The following is a 21,189-nucleotide window of genomic DNA, read 5'->3' on the forward strand; positions in this document are numbered from 1 at the left end:
CTTTATATTTTTGAATGCGCCTTCATGTATAATGCTTTTTTATTTAAAAATAACCCCTTAAAACTTGGTATTCTGGTTTCATTTCTAGGTCATCTGAACTATAAAACTATAAGTCAGCAGGACAATAGACTCCAATCCTTTACCTGAACATGGAGATGCAAGTGCAAAATTATGATTGTAAGCTGTCCATCAGGCTAAATACAGCTAGAACTAACTGTGGAGTGCCCAATGTTTTGAAATAAAACTATATAGCAGATAAAAAAAATAGAGCAATGAATTAGTCCCTACAATCCCCCACCCAACAACAACAAAATATTTTATTGATCAAACCTCTTTTTTCCTCATAGTCTTCTCTCTTCTTTGTTTGACATTATTCCACTGTCCATGCACAGTTAAATGTGCCATAGCCATTTTAAAAGAAAATGCATAAAAAATAATCCACAGATCTTTTACAGCTGAAACTGTTAATTTTCTGATCCACGTTCTTGCCACAAAAATTAACCGGCAGTATGATAGCTCCAAGAGCAGACATCTGATTCTTGACATTTAAAGATACAATACTGGTGAAAAATAGTGACGCTTTATTAACTGCAAACAGCTTGTGCGGGAGTCACTGATGTACTCCTAAAGAGTATAATCAGAACACTCAATAATTTCAGTCTTTCAACTTTGCATTTTTCAGAGAGTGCTAGCTATTTATTTTAAAGGAATAACAGCCAGGAACACCAACCTGGTCACTTCATATAATTATTTCCTAAAGGCTGTTCAGTTGTTTTGTATGTGACAAAAACTGACTGTAGGTTGGTTCATAGTATACAAAACGCTGTGACATTACTAAGTGTTTAAAAGGTCTCAAGTTTTCATCACCAAATAACATGAAGGCAGATCCCAAGATTACAGCAGCCAACAAATCTCTGTCCTGGGAATATCAATTCATTGAGATTGTACTGCAAAATGAAAGCTTTACTACCTCTAGCTCCTTGTGATCCTGCTGTGCTGTTTTGTGTGCCTAGAGTGCCTTTTTAATCTCCCTCCCAATTATTTAAGGAGCTCTTGTTCTTTTCATATATTAAGAAAGTGAATCAGTTCCTCACTGTATGCATTCATTTGAAACACTGCTTCTTAGCAACCAAAATGCAGATTTATTCATAATTTGTATTTAGATTAACTCCCACTTACATCTTTTCATTTGCAATCTCATCTCAGTGTGAAAAATATACATGGAACCAAGAGCAGTACAAATAATCAAATAAATGACATATACTGTACCTGAAGATATTGGCAGGACCGTTCCTGTTGACAAGTCTCTGATTTCAGAACTGTCTGGTCCATATTCATAGAAGCTTTTTGATAAACTTCACGAGCTCTGCTTACTGTCAGAGTAGAGGACCAAGAGCTTTTTTTCATTAACTGAGCATCCAAATTTACAGGCAGATTTGCACAGGTAGAACATTTAACATCATTATTGCTTCTGGAAGGCTTTACTGTATGTTCGCTTCGAGTATTATAGGCTTCCATAAAGTATTGAGAAGTGGAACGGTCGGGACATCTTCCCATAGTCATTATCCCACTTGGTCCACGATAAATACAAACATCATTATCTAGATTGTCATCTGAACTCCACCATCCAGATGCATTTGACCTGGATTTTCCATCTGATCTTCTATCTTTACTTTTGCTACGTTTGCCATATCTTATACTCTGTGTGTCTTCTGGGCTTGATTTGCCTCCATTGATGCTGCCCCTTGATGGGCCTTCAAGAGAATGAGATTTTGTGAAAAGCTTTTGAACAGAATGCACCAAATGGCGGATCCTTCCTGGACTATCACTACGATGTTCTACAGCAGTCCTTTTGTACTGTAAAGTATGGTAGCCATCTCTATTAAGAGGAAGCTGCCTTTCAAATTGGTCCAAAAGATTGGCAGGGATGCGATTACCTTTGTTGGTTGTTCCATGTGGCACCAAAGCACATTCATCCTTAAGTTCTTTGTGGGAATTATAATGTCTCCGAGGAAATGTGCTGCTAGCAATCTGATCACTGTATGGAGCCATGCATTCTCCTTGAAAAGAGTTTCTTTGATTATAGTAAGTATGATCTGCAGGATGATGGTCCATAGGATTTAACAAATATGGCTTCCTATCTGAGTGATGTAGCAGAGAATCACATACAGGTTCACAGGCAACCCCATGATGGTGACTGCGACTGCCAGATAATCCTTTCATTATTGATGCAAAAAATGTCCCAGAGTCATCTGAATATGTACACGTATTTTACCGATAGATCACCAAGAAATCCCTAGAAAAATGGAGAACAAAAATGTGAAGTGATGTAATAATACGCATATTTGATTTTTATTTATTGTATTAAAACATTTGAGGCAAACTGAGGTAATTCCTACTGAAAATCAGTGTGATTAAGTTTATCATGGTTAACTTTAATTACAATGGAAATTAAAAGCAATTAATATTCTGGATCCAAATTAAAAAAATATATGGATGCTGTGAAAATTCTTTAAGAAATCATGCTACAATTGGATATGTTAAAAGATACATATATTATCTGATATAGATATAGATATATATAAACTGTATATTTGGAATTTGTAATAGTACTCATTGAAGCACAGTGGTAGGTACTACAAATAGAGCTTGACTTACAACCACTCATTTAATGGCCGTTCAAAGTCACATTTAAAAAGTGATATACAACTGGTTCTCACACTAATGACTGTCACAGCCTTTAGATGCTTGGTAACTGGCAGATATTTATGATGGTTGCAGCATCCAAATAAAATCAATAGCAGAAGCTGTATTTACTTAATGACTATGTGATTCACTTAACAACCATGACAAAAAGGTTGTAAAATTGGGTGTGGCTGATTTAATAACTGCATTGCTTAGTGACTAAAATTTCAGCCCCAATTGTGGTCATAAATTGAGGACTACCTGTATATTGGTCACTTATAACTATTAAACTAAAGGAAGAATTTTTCCATTCCTAAAGAAATAGTATATAATAGTAGTATGTAGATTATGGATTGATATAAGAATACTTCATACAAAACAATCAGTGCTAATGTGGTTAAATCTATCTCCCTTCACCTAGCCACGCAATTTGAATGCATGGAATTGATCACAAAATAGACAGAAAGAGTTATTTGGCCATGGGATATCTCAATTTACAGTCACACTGATACATTTGTCAATGTCAAAATTCAGAGAACTCTAAAATCCTTAAAAGAGAATAGTTAGATATTTAAAACAGTAAGTTTGGTGTAGTGGTTAAGGCACCAGGCTAGAAACCAGGAGACCAGTTCTAGTCCTGCCTTAGGCATCAAAATTGGATTGGTGACTTTAGAACAATCACTCTCTCTCAGCCCAACCAACAGGGTTGATGTTGTGGAGAAAATAGGAGGAAGAAGGAATATTAGATACCATATGTTCACTGCCTTGAGTTACCTATAAAGTAATAAAGTAAAAATGTTCCAATGGGGTTTGTTGAGATAATATATCAGTCAGACAACAAATTCTACAGGTTTGAAATATTCATAATTAAAGTTCAAGATAAATATAATTTAGATATATCACATATCATTGAGATGAGAAATAAAATCTCATTTGATAACATGGCTGAGAAGATAAATTAGAAAATGCTCAAAGGGATTTATTTCCACCTTAATGTTCAGTATGTGGTCCTTTTATTCTTTTCAATCTCTCATATCTGCTTTTGACAAGAAGTATTGCCAAGCATTCTAAAAATATAAGATAAATAGCATTTTGAGTAGTCAATCAAATGGAACACAATATTTTATTCAAAGATGAGGATGGTTTTAAAAGCATTTAAGAGCACCTCAGAAAGAATCAAATCTTTTCAGTTACATCATGTTTACTGTTTGTGACAGTTTGGTGTAATATTTTTTTAGCATTACCAACAATTTTGCAAACATGATCTACTATGCTACAAAAGAGTCTCCCATAAAACAGTCATAACTGTAGTTTCTGGGTTGGATAGTATGAATACCTGTGGATTATATTCAGAACTGTTACCAAATGTAAGATATCCTTTCATTTGTAGAATGCATGTGAACTAAAAGGTATAGGAGTAATTATTTTTGGTAAAAGTTTCCCTGCTCCTATAAATAGCAGAATCATTCTCTCTGTGTTCCTGAGAAGGTTATATGGAGGTTGAGGACTGCAAGAAGAATGGTAAGTTGCCTTTTATGTTCAGAATAAAACCATCCTGTTCAAGGAGCTTTGTTCAATACAACTCTGTACTAACCTTGTGAATGAAACCAATAGGTTTTCTAATTTCTCTGATTAAGAAAGGAGATAGAAACAAATATAGATATAAAGCTCATTTGTATCTAAACTTAACGCTATGTATGGCCAGCACAGACTACAATACATGTCATGTGCACATTTATAGCATGCAAAAAGAAATGCCTAAATTGAAGGTGCATTCCATCTCTCATGGTTATAAGATACAAAGAAAGAAATCGTGCTCTCCAAATATTTCTGAACTACAACACACACATACACAGATACACACAACACTTTTGGCTTAAGCCAGTTCGCACCACTTCAGCAGAACCTGTAGCTAATTTTTTGTTGCCCAGGCCCAGTATGGACTTCCAGAAGCGGCATCCACACGGAGAACCGGTTATTCACATATTTGAATCCCACCACTGGCTTAAGCAACATTTAGCAGAATGTAGACAAAGAGTATGACATAGCCCAGAAATTAAAGGTATCATTTAAGAAAAAAATGGAAACAAAAATAGAATCAAATTACATAAATGTTATCCTCTATAACCTTTCCATATTTTTCTATCGTTGCAAACCTTGTATTCATCACATCCATAAATCTTTGCTTTGCTTTTTGTTTTCTGAGAATCTTGCCAGTTCCATTCAACATGGCTTTCTCAGACTTCCTTTTCATTCCTCTTCATATATTTGTTTGGCAACTTAGTCCTTATTTACGTTATTATATTGGACACTTAATGCTGAAGAGGATTTCTGAGAATACCAGGGAACAGCCAAGAAAACAAATCTAAAGATTGTGGAATGAATGGAATGGAATGAACCTTTATTATCAAAATATAACATATATACAGTGAGATTGGCTGAGTTTCCCTCCGTGCCCCCTCCCACAACCACAGTGACTACAAACCCACCAGCTTATTACACCTTGTGAGCTAATTGCACAGCACACCGGCCTCATGAGTCTATCATGCATAAAAATATGTCCCATTCAGGAGTCTGACAGCCCATGGATAGAAGCTGATTTTCAGCCTGTTGGTATGGCTGGCTATATGGTAGGAGAGTAAAGAGGTACCAACCAGGGTGTGAGTCATCCCTGAGAATTTTCCTCACTCTACCAAGGCAACAGGCCCTGGCAATGTCATCCAGTGGTGTCAGGGAACAGCCCATGATGTTCTGTGCCGTGTTCACCACCCTCTGTAATACCTTCCTGTCCGCAGCTATCAAGCCAGCATACCAAACCACAATACAGTGTGTGAGAACGCTTTCAACAGTAGACCAGTAGAAGAAGGTCATGAGTTGTCGTTCTACCCTGTTCTACCCTCCTTGAGGAAGTGGAATCTCTGCTGGGCCTTTGTGGCCACCTGGGCTGTATTAATTTTCCAGGTAAGATCTTCACAGAGGTAGACTCCCAGGAATTTGAAGGAGGAAACTCTCTCCAAACAGTCCCCTTTGATGTAAAGTGGGGCAGGTTCCTCTCTTTTCCTCGCGAAGTCTAACATCATCTCCTTTGTCTTGCCGATGTTCAGATGCAAGTTGTTCTTTAGACACCATGAGGATAGTTTTTGTACCTTCCCCCCTGTATGCTGTCTCATTTCCACCTGTAATAAGACCCACCACAGTGGTATCATCTGCGAACTTGATGATCGCAGTGGATGGGTTGGATGATACACAATCATGTGTGTACAAAGAGTACAGGTAAGGGCTAAGCACGCAGCCCTGTGGCGAGCCAGTGCAAAGCTTCAGGAAGGTAGATAAAACAGACCCAACCCTCACTGTTTGTAGCTGGTCCCTCAGAAAGTCTTTAATCCAATCAAGATGGAGGGGAGAAAATTCAGGCCAGTCAGCTTTTCAATAAGGATACTCGGCAGAATGGTGTTGAAAGCTGAGCTATAATCAATGAAAAACATCCTGACATAGCTTCCAGGTTTCTCCTCATGGCTTGCTATCAAATGTAAAGCAGTAGCTATGGCATCGTCTGTCGGCCTATTTCCCCTGTAGGCAAACTGATGTTTATCAAAGTCCAGTGGGAGGCATGTCCTAAGATGTTGGAGAACCAATCTTTCAAAGCATTTCATCACTTCAGACATTAATGCAATGGGTCTGTAGTCGTTTAGGCAACTGATTGCTGTTTTCTTCGGAACTGGGACAATGGTAGCTGCTTTCAAGCATGATGGTACACAGGCCATTTGCAAGGAGATGTTAAAAATCCTTGTCAGGACCCCTGCTAATTGATCAGCACAGTTCTTTACCACACTCCCCAGTACCCCATCTGAGCCTGCAGCTTTGCTGGGATTCACAGCCTTCAATACAGCTCTCACCTGGTGTTTGTACAAGGTGAGTGGCTGAGAATCAACAAATCAACAAATTCTCATTCAAGGTATAAATGACCAGGCTAAAGTTATTTTATTTCAGACACAATATGCAAAAACTTAGTATTCTAGAGAAAGCTCTAATTCTGTGAAATATGGAAGGAGAAAGACCATATTCCTCCCTCCCTCCCTCCCTCCCTCCCTCCCTCCCTCCCTCCCTTCCTTCCTTCCTTCCTTCCTTCCTTCCTTCCTTCCTTCCGCTTCCCCTTCCCCTTCCCCTTCCCATTTTTCTCCCCCTCTTGACTTCCAGTCTCTACAGAAATATGGTCAGAATTGTTGAATTGCATATTTAAAGATTTACAGCTTCTGCATAGCCTTTTCTAAGTGGGCATGTGTGGAAAACTAGAGAGTTTTTGTGATGGACTAAAGTTTGCCACAAAAATTCCATTTCAGTTTGATGGAATCTACAATATAAAGTCAACAATACAAATTGCAGATACTGAGCAAAAAACATCAAAATTAACTTTATGGACTATTAAATCTAATCAAAGACAATTAATGATTTTTTGAGCTGATATAGCAATAATGCATTGTATAGTATTATAAAAATAAGATGTGATAAACACTTTGGGCTGTATTTAGTTTTGTTTAAACCAAATTGCCATGACCTCCAACCTCACAAAACTACTATTCATCCTGTGAATTCAGTAAAGCAGGATCAATTCAGTTATAATCCACATTAAAATATTGGTATAATAAACATAATTTATAAATGTTCAAATCTGGATAAAATGGGAAAAGAAAAGTTGGGGAATATTTAAGGTTCTAGTAATTATGATACCTCATTACTCGGGCTCAAATTAAGCTGTACTATATAGACATTTACAGCATATAAATTAAAAGATATTTATGTCATTGCCTTTTCTAATAAACTGTGAATTCCTGATTTTTGTATCATTTATTGCTTTTTAATATGTAGCACCTTCCAGACATAGTTGTGTATAATACAATTCCCATAACAGCATTGTTTCTTCTGAGTGAAAATATAGGAGCTGTAGTTCAATATATATAATTTAGGAATACACTCTGGGAAAGAAAGAACTAATTCTAAGGCCACCTAAATTAGTTTGAAATTACTGAGAACATGGGTTTTTTGTCATTATGTGAAGAACAGATGAACAGCTAAATATATAATCTATTCACCAACAATAAAGATGATCCACTGCCCACACAGCTCAATGTGAATGGGAAGAACAAAACACGTAACCTGAGTAACCTATGAAGAAAAATATGCCATACTGATTCTTTAACAACTATTCACACAACCAGACTTGTATAAAATATCAAAAAATGAACAATATTATGTTAAACTCCGTCCAACAGAAAGATCCAGAACCTAGGTGTAAATATATAGCACATTATATATTATAATACAAGATATTACATAATATGGAAGATTATTTTTGCATGTTTAAAATGAGTAATAGTTATTATAGAGGCAGAGGCAGATTAATGATGTTAGTGCAGTTAAATGAGTCCAAAAATAATGTAAATTGGGTTTTCCACTTGGTCACAGAAATCTTGAAGCCAATCTGAAGGGCGCTTTTGGATCATAATCTTGCTTTGAATTTCAAGGCAGCTAGTTTTCAAGAAATTATACTGATTCTTACTAGTCCTGGTTAAGTCCCAACTTGGAATACCAATTATAATACCCTCTATAATTGAAATATCAGGCTTAGTTCATATTGGCTCTCCATGGATTTCTTTTGCTATATCATACCATGCTGGTCTTTCTTTTTGTTTCAGAATAGATCACCTGTTTGCCTCTACTTGCCTAGTTCTTGCTTTTTTGAACTTTGGCTAATATTGGAGTTTGATGATTTGCCATTTTGGTTGCCACTAACTGTTTCTTGTCCCATGCCTTACATTTTCACAACTTCGCAGACTGAAAACCAGTTTAACCCCCAGAAGAACCCTCTCTGGCCTGAGATGTATTTCTCCACACACATGTGGGCAGTACTTCTATGAAAAGGCAGAGACTGATAAGTACTTTGGATAGAAATTGCTTGCAATGAAATGGATTGCTATTATGTAGGGATTTTACCGCAGGAAAAGGAAGTTGGGAAAAAAGATCCTGAGCATTGTGAGTTCACTTTATATAGCTCTGGATTGTGGCAACAGCCAAAATCTACAGTATATCTCTTGTAAGTGTTTCTCATTATCATATGTTTTCTTCTCAATGTTTGCCAATTGCTACAGCAAAAAAAAACCTGAAATTTTAAACAAATAGGACTGAAAGAGTAAAACTGTTTTAAGCACTTTAATGTAAATTAATTGATAATATCAACGCAGAAAACATTATATACATGACATTTCTTTACAAGAAACTGATGGTTACAAAAATTCATATATATTAACAAAATACAAACTTAAAAGCTTGGTTCTAGAATCTACAGCCATTTTTAAATACATAATTAAGAATGCTGCTTAGCATGACTCATATGTCATTCCTAGATGAGCATTATTCAAAGCTTGGCGTGCTTTTAGTAAAATAGATCAAGATTCACTTGTGAAATTATAGAAAATGAGAATAATTTAGAATAACGAAAAGCAAATGTGAATGAACAACAGCATAGTCATTGAAATAAATTATATGTATGACTTTTTTGTATTTTAGTACTATTGTCTTTCAGCTCATTAAGAACAATGGACAATCTCATTGAATGTTGTTTTTATAAAATTAACTTTATTTAAATTTATTAATTAAATGGAATATATTCTTAATCTTTGTTAAATAAGAAGTGCTATTTAAGGAAATACTTTTAAAAACACTCATGTAAATTTACACCGAAAACACATAGCTATGTTTTGTCCACAAATTCTTTTTAGTATAAATTGCACTGAATTAGTAAACAGAAGCTGGTGTATTATTTATTTTTTATTAATCACATTTATATAGTACCTATTTCACAAAAAGCAACTATTAAAATATTTAAGCATCCCTAAAATGTGAACTCATTACTGCTTAAGTTGTCAGAAGAGTATTTGTAATTTTAGTTGGAACTGATTTAATTAGATCCATTTGGATCACAGAGTCTAGGTTAATATGCTTTCCTATTGAATGCAAACTTGGAAACACATCTGGGGCTAGTTGCCTATTCTGAGAATGGGCTAAAAATATAAAATCAATCTTATGGTTGTGTTCATAGGACACCCTTAGCTAAAACATTGCTTAACAAACATGTATGCTATCACTATTTCCTCAATCTTTCTAAGCGTGCCACCCATTTTGGAGTTTTGGAAAGTGGCCATTGTGACATATGATAGAGTCAGTGACTGATTCATTAATCATTAAACAAGCTTGTTAGTTCAAAGTACTATATGAATGTAGCCTAGGAGCCATTTTGCAGCAATCATGACAGATTCAATCAGCTTTACATCAGTGTAGTACAGGCATGTCAAACTTGCGACGTCACAGGACTTTTTCCCCATTGTCGGCAATGGGGTAGGCATGGTTTTGGCATGATGCATCTGGCCCATGGGCTGGCAGTTGGACATGCCTGGTGTAATAGCACAATATGGGTTGCTGCTAATATATATATTTATTCAAGTTGGTAACTGTATGTGTGTGTGTGTGTGTGTGTGTGTGTGTGTTTGTTTTCGGAGGTTTTCGCGGGTGTTTGTATGTAGGTCTTTGGTTATTCGGGTTTTCTCCCACGTAAAATTGGAAGTGTCTTGGCGACGTTTTGACGAAGTCCCATTCGTCATCTTCAGGCTGGTGTTTTCAGCTTCATGCTTCTAGGAGCAATATGTGATTGTAGCTGTTTCTTCCTTTTAACTGCCAGTGTGGGTATGAACTGATTGGGTGGGAGCTTGGCTGTGTTCTGATTGGGTGGAGGTGTTCTGATTGGTTAGGGGCTTGGCTGTGCTCTGATTGGATGGGGAGTGTTCTGTTTGGGTGGGGGCTTTGTTGTGCTTGGGTTAGTCTGAGTTGCAGGGGGATTTGAGATGGTGAGCTGCATTGCTGTTGTTTGGCTTCGTGGTCGTGCCTCATTTTCATGGTGGGTATCAGTTTGCTTCATGTATGGATTGGAGGGGTTTAAAGTGGCTATGATACAGCTGTGGTCTGGCTTCTGGTTTGTGGTCGTGCCTCATCATCGGTGTGGGTTTGGGTTTGCTTTTTGCGTGGATGTGTGGTGGTGACATCCTGTGTGGTTTTTGTGAGTGTGGGTCTGATGTCATTCTTTGTGTTAGGGACTCGTTTGTCAAAAAGGGCAGGTTTCCAAATGGCTGGTAGGCGGGAGGTATCATCTCATTTATTCATGCTGTGTGGGTGTTTTTCTATCTCGATGGCTTCTCTGATTATTCTGTTATTAAAATGTTCAGTTTTGGTGATAGTTCTGGTCTTTTTAAAGTCAATTTCATGTCCTGTGGCTTTAAGGTGTTGGACCAGGGAAGAAGTTGGTTCCTCTTTTTTGACTGAGTTCTTGTGTTCTTCAATGCGTGCACTTATTCTTCTGTTGGTCTGTCCGATGTATGTGGTGTGGCAAGCAGTGCATGGGATTTCATATACTCCTTGATTTTCTAAGTCAATTTTGTCTTTGGGGTTTCTTAGGATGGTGGATATTTTTCTGTTTGTGCAGAATGCTGTCTTGATGTTGTGTTTGTGGAGGATCTTGCTGATTCTGTCTGTGGTGCCTTTTATGGGCTTTGCTGTTTTCTTGTTCTCTGTCTTGGATTTTAGTGGTGGTTTCTTTTTGGATTAGGTTGGTAATCTTATTTCTTTGGAATCCATTGGATGTTAGTACATTAGTGAGAACGTGTAGTTCAGTTTTTAGGTGTTGTTCATCAGCTAAGCGTTTTGTTCTGGAGATGAGTGTCTTGGCTACGGAGTTGATCTGTGCTGGGTGGTGGTGTGAGAGAGCGTGCAGATAGCGGTTTGTGTGTGTTTTCTTCTGGTAGATGGTGTGTGCTAGGGAGCCATTGGATTTCTTGTTGAACAGCAATGCAGCTCATCATCTCAGATCCCCCTGCAACTCAGACAAACCCAAGTACAACAAAGCCCCAACCCAAACAGAACACTCCCCCATCCAATCAGAGCACAGCCAACCCCCCATTCAATCAGAGCACAGCAAGCCCCTAACCAGTCAGAACACACCTCCACCCAATCAGAACACAGCCAAGCTCCCACCCAATCAGTTCATACCTCCACTAGCAGTTAAAAGGAAGAAACAGCTAAGACCACACATTGCTCCTCAAATCACGAAGCTGAAAACACCAGCCTGAAGATGACGAATGGGACTTCGTCGAAACATCGCCAAGACACTTCCAATTTTACGCGTGAGAAAACCCGAATAACCAAAGACCTACATATATATATATATAGGTGTGTGTGTGTGTGTGTGTGTGTGTGTGTGTGTGTATCTGTGTCTGTGTGTGTAGTGTATATGTATATGTATATATGCATACTACAACCCTTACCTACTTGAATAAATGAAATACTTCCTTTTGCTCTCTCCTTTCTTTCTCTAATCAAAGTAAAGCAGGAAGTAAGGAAACTTACAAACTGATAATCAAATTCCCCATACATTTTTTGATATAACTCTGCCTCCAGAACAACCATTTTTATATATCAATAAAAACAACTCTTGAAATAGAATATAATATTACAAGATATTTGGTATTAATTTTTTCAAACAAAATGTGTATAGGTTAGAAATAAAGAGGCATTCTATCATGTCTTATTAAAGGTATATTTACAATTCTCCCATGCACAAACCTGGAGAGATTATTATTTTTTTAATATTATGAAACCAGCAAGCAACCAGTTTACTCAAAGTTCTGGTATGTATGTTAATTATAATGTGAGCACTAGAGCCTAAAATTAAAATAGATGGATACAGCGGGATAAAGTAACCACTGTAATCAATAGTACTTTGCTTACAGTTAAACAATTTAAAACCCATTAATGGGACTGGAAGTACAGTTAATACTCTCTGACTTTTCTCTGCTCAGTTCAACACAATGTCATGGTTCTGACAGATAAAACTCTTCAAAAGAACTTCAAGACATTGTTTACCTTAAAGAATCTTTATTTTGAATAGCATAATCTCAGCACTGCATAATCAAAGCCAAAAACTGAATTCCCCTCTCCTGAACACATAGTATTAAAGCACAATTCCCTTCTACAAATAACAGTCATAAATCACATTCCCCAATTAGCTTGAAGCAAGGGCCTCCTCTCCAGTTCTCCAGCCCGGCCAATTCCTTATCAGCTCTTGTTACAATAACCTTGTTTCTCACGCTAGGTTTAGTGTTGTTATGTCTAGCTGGACTCTCGTTCACATCCCCCCTCTCAGCATTAACTAACTCTAAAAGCAAAAGGTAAAAGATGGCTACATTTCCATCCCTTGTCAATGCAAAAACACCCGATGTTAGCAGCATTGACACACAGAGTCTGAAAATTGTGTCAGATGCTACTTCTCTCTAATGTCTAATAAAATCAAAATAAAATTAGGTCTAGGTACAGATCATTCTCAAAAATGTTCCATTGGGGATTGTCAAAATAATTATGTCCTAGAAAACAATTTACAATTATATAGTAGAAGCAATTAATTTATTAATTCTTCCTCAGAAACTGTTCCATGTTCCAGATCAAATTAATTAGTTACATTTCAAATCCTCCATATTGCCCAAGTAAAACATAGAAGCATTTATGCTATGTAGGCCTCTCGATGTATTTTATTGTTATTTTTCTCAGTTGCATTAAAAGACTTTACAAATTCAGAACAGCTCAATGGAATCTGACAAATAATCCTCTTATCAAGAAGTAAGTGGACAGGTTGTTTTTTAAAAGCAATTTGTTTGGATTTTGAAACCATACTGCATCCTCCTAAAAGATTTGGGGCAATTAAAATATTCCAAGCTGATTAAAGATATAATTAAACATTGCATCACCCAGCAACATAGGTTATAATACATGACTAATTTAAAATTATCATTGACAGGGGACATATGAAAAGTTCCAGGCTCTTTTTTATCCAGATGCTGCATTCACTACAGAAGGAGATGACAGATGTTTTTCTGGAAGCACTGACCTAACTTCCCATTCAGAAGCACTCAAGAGTACAGATAGATGTTCTGAGAAAAGGAACACGGCAGTCTTCTGATCTCATGAATATTCAAAGACAACCTGATCCCAATTGTGGTGCTAAGTTAAGGACTACTTATGGTTTCACTGTGATTAAAAAAATACATTTTTAATTGTCCTAAACAATAATGGTGGCAAACAGTAGATGATTATGGGAGAGCTGAATTTTTCATTTAATTTTAAACTATTTATCAAAGGTGTCGGAAAGATGTTAGACAATGCATTCTTAACAAGATTTACAAAGGTTTAAAATCAAGTCTTGCAACTCAAACTACAAAGAAAATTTTAATCAGCACTCTCAAATTTTTAAGACTAAATCTTTGTTGATGTTGAAATCTTATGATGCTGATCACAACTTGAATGTTATATTCAACTTTTTTTTTTAATTTCTGTATAAAGTTTCACAGAAATGGTGGATACTTTAATGGTATAACTGCTAAATTTCTAAAGTTGCAAGTTCTTTCTAAAGCAAAGAAGCAAAGAAGCTGCCTTATATGAAGTCTCTCCCACCACTACTGACTATGCCAGAAATTCAGCCTCATAATTTCAGAATGTAAAGCAACTGCTGTTATGTTTGAACTGTATCCCTTTAGTGCCACTGAAATATAGCTTGTCAGTTGGCAGTTAATCACTACTCATAAGGCAATGAAATTGGCATTGCCGTCCCACACAACTCTTAATATTAGCATAGGACCACTGACGTTTTACAGCTCCTCTAAAAGTTGAAGCTTGTTTTTGTGGTGGCAACTCATATTTTCTTCACTTGAATTAATATATCCCAAATATACTTAGTAGGACTGCTTTCAGTCAGAAAACATATGTCCTTCGGTAATAATTGTTTGGATTATCTGCTTCCCAATCCAATTCAAAATATTATTTAATTCTACATAGATATTGAGAATATTGCCACCCAGCCATTTGCACTGGGTGGCAATATTCATTATTATAGTGAACCACAAACACAAAATAAAATACAATAAAAAGCCTTTAATAAAGCACTACAATTTTAAAAAGCACTTTTTAAAATTCTTTGAAACTTTAAAATAATTGAGACAGCAGGATGGATGAATCAATTATAATGTTTTAAATATAGATTTCCTTCTCCATGGTGGCTCTCTGTGACTGGAACATCATTCCCTCAGAGATTAGACTGGCCCCCAGTCTAACACTCTTTCGGAAGGCACTGAAGACCTAGAGACCATCAAATGGCTAGTTTAATGTGTACTGTCATTGGAGTGGGGAATTATTATATTATTTTATTATTTTTCCTCTTGTTATTTTATTTTTTATAGGGTGTTTTCTATTTATGTAAGCTGCCTTGAGTTGCCATGTGCGAGTGAGGGTCAATACAAATTTTCTAAATAAATAAACTATTCTAAAAAAATGTATTTATTTAAAACGCCTCTGAGAATAAACCTATTTTATACCAGAAAATAACACAGATGCCAAAGTTTCTTGGAGAAAGAATTATATACCCATTCATCCTTTTCTGTGCTAAAATATATTCAGCTGACCTTTAGAAAGAAAAGTATTTCTGAGCATCATCATAGAAAAGACATACCACCAGGTGGCACTCAGTGGTTCTGAGTACCTGTAACTTCAACCTGCCTTTCTTGGCCCCATATGATGAGGTAGTTTAGGAATTCATGGCCTTTCACATTTGGTAGTTATCTTGTAAAGCTAACAGTTCTAGAAATGGTTTATAACAGAAAGAAAAGAGGTTGTAAAGGTGCCTTTTTTCTTCTTTTTTCTTTTCAGCTTCTTATATTTTCACTACATATTATCAAATAACTGGCTTTGTCCGTAATTACAGCTGTCAATTACTCTACAATATCTGATTTTCACACAGATTTATTTTAACAAGTATCCCAACTTTCAAAATGATATAAAATATTTCAATATGTAGATTTATGTCGCTGTCACTATTATTATTTTTCTTCAGTTTTACGGTCCTTATAAGCATCCTTTTTATGTTTGTTTACCCTCTGTTCAATCGTGCCCACTTCTTGAACACTGGCTGGAGATGTCCCTGCAGTTTTCTTGACAAGATTTTTCAGAAGTAGTTTGCCATGGCTTCCTTCCTAGGGCTGAGAGAAATGACTGCTCAGGATCACACAGCTAGATGGGTGCCTAAGGCGAACTTGAATTCATGATCTCATGATTTCTAGTGTGCTGCCTTAAACATTACATCAAATTGGCTCTCTACTATTAACAGTTTGCTTTTTATTTTTATTGCTTTCTTCTCTCTCTGATTATATACTTTTAAAAATCTTATTGAAGTTGTAATTGTAATTACAATAATAAAAGCAAATACAAAGTAAACTCAGAGAAAGACTAAAAAGTACAAAAAAGGAAAAGAAAAAAAGAAAGCAAAAGAAAGAAATTTAAAAAAAGCAACTTCCAATCTTCAGTACAGGTATAAACAAATTGATAACTCTTCACCCAATAAGTTTTCAAAAAATATATTTTCTTCCTATAACTCATTTCTTATCTAAATGTAAATCCATAAATCTTAAGTTTTCAGTTGATGTCAGCAAAAAATAAACAATATCATAGCTTTATAGAAACATGTCTTATTTTAACTTTGGTCAAGCAAACCATCTTTATATTCCTTCATTTACTTCTGTCAATCTTGATCTTTATTCAGATGTTGTTGTAGGAGTTGGTGTCTCTTCAATTTTTATTTTAAATAAAAATAAAATGAAGCCACCCCAAAGGCTTCTTCAAGACTTTAGGATACCACTTCGTAAAAAGTCATTATCCAGGTCACTCTCTTTATCCTAATAAACACTTTGTTTATTATCCAGTACTTATGACCACCCAGCTCATCAGCACACACAAATCTGCTGTAGTTTAGGAAGCTTCAGCCAGCTACCTAGGCCACCAGTAAGTACAAATCATGAAATGTACTCAAATCATGAGTACTACAAAACTAAGGAGAAATTTCCTGACAATTAGAAAAATTAATCAGTGGAACAACCTGCCTCTAAAGCTGTGAATGCTCCAACATTGGAAGTTTTTAAGAAGAACATGGACAGTCATTTTTCTGAAATAATATAGGGTTTCCTACCTGAGCAGGGGGTGGACTAGAGGACCCCCAAGGTCCCTTCCAACTTTATTATTACTTCTGAAAACAGAAAATTCTTTTAAAATGTAGTTTTTAAATTACCTTCACCTGCCTGTTCTACAGTTTTGACAAAATGTAAATTAATGACAATATAGCCTAGTTTGTAAAATGGTGGATTATGTAAAAGTTAAATCAGCCTTCAGTGAAAACTACTTTGAACAAAATTAAATGTAAGTTTTTGACAGTAAAATGTCTCAAGAAAATTAGTGTAGTTGGAATAAATTAAGAATAAGAAGGCATTGTCAAGCATTCTTGATAAAAAATACTGCTATAGCATCTTATAGGCCACCTTTTTAAAACCATTTTTCTAAGGAAAGTAAATCTTGATCATTGTAGTTTACATATCACTAAACAGGTGCTCCTAGCATATGTCAGTTATTTCCATTATAATATACTGTATATAAACTTGTATAATAATCACTCTCATTGCAATTCAAATAGATTTCAATTTGCTGTTTTTATAGAAATAGATCCATTTGATGATCTTCAGAACTCACTCAGCAATGTTTCATGAGTCTTGGCCTATCTTTCTCTAGAACCAAGAAGTCTTCATAAGCCAACATTGTCTAGAATCCATTTTGGGTTTCCAACCATCAGCTTTCTTTTTCTTTCCTAAATCTTTTTCTTTCAAGTCTACCAGCTTTCTCCTCCCCATGCCAATACTCCAGCATCCCTTTCCAGTTGGGAATGTTTTGATCTGAGAGAAATGTGTGTTATCTCCTTTTGTCTCATCTTACTGTATATTTGCAGATTAAAAAAAAAACATTTTGTATGTCTCTAAGCTCATCTCACAAGACAGTTGACAGCCCTTAACTACTACATACTGTCACCATGTTGTTAGAATATTCTGAATTAATTATTAAGAATTAGGAAGACATACAATAGCTAACTTAATATTGTTTTGGCATGTATGTCACATTTCAGGAGGTAAATTAGGATTCAGCAAAATTACTGTTTCTTCTCTTTTTGAGTTCTATGTGTATTTTCTGGAAGAAATTTATGAGTTCAACTAATTACTGAAGATATGGCATGAAGTCATCACTCTAATTCACCTGATATGGTATTTCCCCTTCCCATCCATTAGCTTTAGGTTACTTATTTATTTACCAAGTCCAGAAGATCTTACATTAAAAGGAGAAATATGTAAAATTAATATAATAATCTAAATAAGGAAAACTTTCAGTAACTATATGACAAGTATAAAAGCATTAGGTTGATCGCCAGACAAACATTTAATTAAAAATGACATCACTACCAAATTTATGCATGGCAATGTCTCCCAGTATACTAATGATTCAGGAGTGGCTCCTGGCAGTTTGCATATACCACTAATAAGATTTAGTAAAAGAATAATATAATGGCATGATCTAAATCATCTTAATGAGAAGAGTCGTATTTCATATGCCTTGTCTCCTGCTGAAGAAATGGAGATTGCATCTGCTTTACAAAGGAAGAAAGTAAGGCTTCAGATAAATAATATAAATATATATATTTAAAGGTGAACCATTAAATACTTTAAGGGCAGAGCAGAACTGAATCTATCAAGTCAGGGAATGAACACAGACTTTTTGATGGAAAATATTACTGCTAATTTTAATAAATACCTTATTTTAATGTATCTACATTTGATACGTGAACATATATCTATCAGGCAGAAACAGACACTAAAACAATTTTAGTGCAGACTGAATGCTACTTTTATCAGAACAGACACAGCAATAGAATCTTGCAAGTCTGATTGTGCTGCCTTTTCTTCCTCTTTTACCTTCATGAGAATTGTTGTGGGAGGTGGGAGACTGGCTGCCTGAAGCTTTTTACAAACTACTTTCTTAGTCGGGCTCAAGTTTCATTTATCTGATTGTTACCTTGGTAGTGGATCTTCCCTTTGTCCTTCAAGGCCAACCTCATTATTCACTACAAAATTCCATGGGGGGTTACTTTTGCTGGACAAAACAAACTTTGTTTTATAGCTTGTCAACCTGTTTCCTCACCCCTCTCTCCCCACAAGTTGCATCAGCAAAGGAAGGTTATATATTATATATATTATCAGGTACACTGATAAGTATCTAATAAGTCCTGGGCACCTAGTTAGGACAAAACTGAAAAATAATGATCTAATTAAGGTTAGAAAAGGAAGTTTGTTATCTTACAGCTAGTGAAAATAAATAGGAAGAGTTAGCTTGGCTAAGCAACCTCTTCTTAAAGTTAATTTAAAAATGTGGATCAAACAGACAATACAATGGAACTGCATCTATATGGAGGGAAGTGTGTAGTGGGGTGCCCCAGGGCTCTGTTCTGAGCCAGTGCTCTTCAACATTTTCATCAACGATGTGGATGAAGGGATAGATGGGGAAGTCATCAAATTTGCAGACGACACCAAGCTGGCAGGAATAGCCAACACTTCAGGCTTAAGATACAGAAGGATCTGGACAGACTTGAACACTGGGCACTAACTAACAAAATGAAATTCAATGGTGAAAAAAGCAAGGTTCTACATTTAGGCAAGAAAAACCAAATGCACAAGTACAGCATAGATGGCACCATGCTCAATAGTAGTAACTGTGAGAGAGACCTCGGAGTCCTAGTAGACAATCACCTAAATATGAGCCAGCAGTGTGCTGCAGCTGCCAAAAAGGCCAACACAGTGCTAGGCTGCATTAACAGAGGGATAGAATCAAGATCACGTGAAGTATTAATACCACTCTTCAATGCCTTGGTAAGGCCACACTTGGAATACTGCATCCAGTTTTGGTCACCACGATGTAAAAAAGATGTTGAGACTCTAGAAAGAGTACAGAGAAGAGCAACAAAGATGATTAGGGGACTGGAGGCTAAAACATATAAGGAACGGTTGCTAGAATTGGGTATGTCTAGTTTAACGAAGAGTGGGGGGACATGATAGCAGTATTCCAATATCTCAGGGGCTGCCATAAAGAAGAGGGAATTAAGCTATTTTCCAAAGCACCTGAAGGCAGGACAAGAAGCAACGGGTGGAAACTAATCAAGGAAACTTGAACTAAGGAGAAACTTCCTGACAGTGAGAACAATTAATCAGTGGAAAAGCCTGCATCCAGAAGCAGTAAATGCTCCAACACTGGAAGTTTTTAAGACGAGATTGGACAGCCATTTGTCCGAAATGGTGTAGGGTTTCCTGCCTGAGCAGGGGGTTGGACTAGATGACCTCCAAGGTCCCTTCCAACTTTACTACTATTACATTACATATCCTATACTATAAAGAATAGGTGTTTCCTTTCTGGGTGACATCCTTAAGGGTAGATGAAGAAAACTAATCTTCATTTAGTCTTTAATCTCCATTTAGTCTTCTCAAGAGTAAACAATCTAATTTCTTTCAAACTGTCTGCATAGGACTTAATTTTGAATTTCTAGCTATCTTCGCAGGTTCTTGTCCAAATCAGTTGCAGTTTGTCTGTAATGTCTCAAACCAGACATAATATTCAAAAAAATCTGTTCTCTAAATGATGGAATTGTCTGATTCTTGTGTTGAGAATAATAACTCTCTGTAGTCCTGGTATAATTCTTGGCAAAGCAGGTGACTGGATTTAACCTCACAGAAAACTTATACTTGGAAAATTGCATGCATAATTGCCAGTGAATTGTTGGTAATTGTTAAGATTTTTCTTAACATAGTAAAGTACACAAAAACTATTCATCTTTCTCCATACACAACTATTCCATTTTACAACATTAAACTCATATCCTATTCTTCTCCCTTCCTATTACTATAAATTTAGAACTATCTCTATTCTTAAATTTCTCTTTGTTCTATTTCTATGTTTGTATGCCTGCATTTGTAACAATGTTTTCTTATCTTAACTATTTCTGAGCCCTTTACATCTTTTTTTCTTCTCCCAGGTATTCAGCTTTTGTAGCCAATCTCAGTCCATTTGTAGGTGAAAATCCTTTGCATTCCTTTTTAGACTTGTGAATGGGCTTTTCTCTTCCTCCAGCACTCAGTCCTCTGTTTCTGGAGCTGGTTTGTAGAACTCTGCACTTGGGCTGCTGCATGCAGTGAGCTTGGTTTGATTTGCAGTCTTGCTTGAGTTTGCGGATTCTAGTTAGGCTCTCTTTTGTCCCAACTGAACATTTCTCTTGCAGACTGAAGTCTATTCATGCTTTGGGTTGGCAGTTTCTCTTTCCCACATCTCTGCTAGCTTCCAGGATTGACTCTTTTCTTGATGCACCCATATAGATGTTCGCTTGCAGTTCCCTTTTTATAAAACAAACCTCCCAATTTAGGAGAGGGTGGAGCTGTTTTAACCCTCCTTCCCAGGGAACACCAAAACTGGAATTCAGATGGGAAAAATACTTGATGGCTCCAG

General features: G+C 36.2%; 1 protein-coding gene across 1 annotated transcript in view; it reads right to left on the minus strand.

The window, feature by feature from the left end:
• Nucleotides 1-1,245: 1,245 nt before the first annotated feature.
• Nucleotides 1,246-21,189, minus strand: part of LOC120306253 (disks large-associated protein 1-like) — a 179,701-nt gene continuing 159,757 nt past the window's right edge. The window contains exon 3 of the mRNA XM_039339116.1: nt 1,246-2,296. Within this exon, the coding sequence (XP_039195050.1) occupies nt 1,246-2,223 (978 nt within the window). The 5' untranslated portion in view covers nt 2,224-2,296. The remainder of the gene's footprint in view (nt 2,297-21,189) is intronic.

The sequence above is a fragment of the Crotalus tigris genome, unplaced genomic scaffold (assembly GCF_016545835.1).
Source record: "Crotalus tigris isolate CLP2741 ecotype Arizona unplaced genomic scaffold, ASM1654583v1 scf7180000017731.4096049, whole genome shotgun sequence".
NCBI lineage: Eukaryota > Metazoa > Chordata > Lepidosauria > Squamata > Viperidae > Crotalus > Crotalus tigris.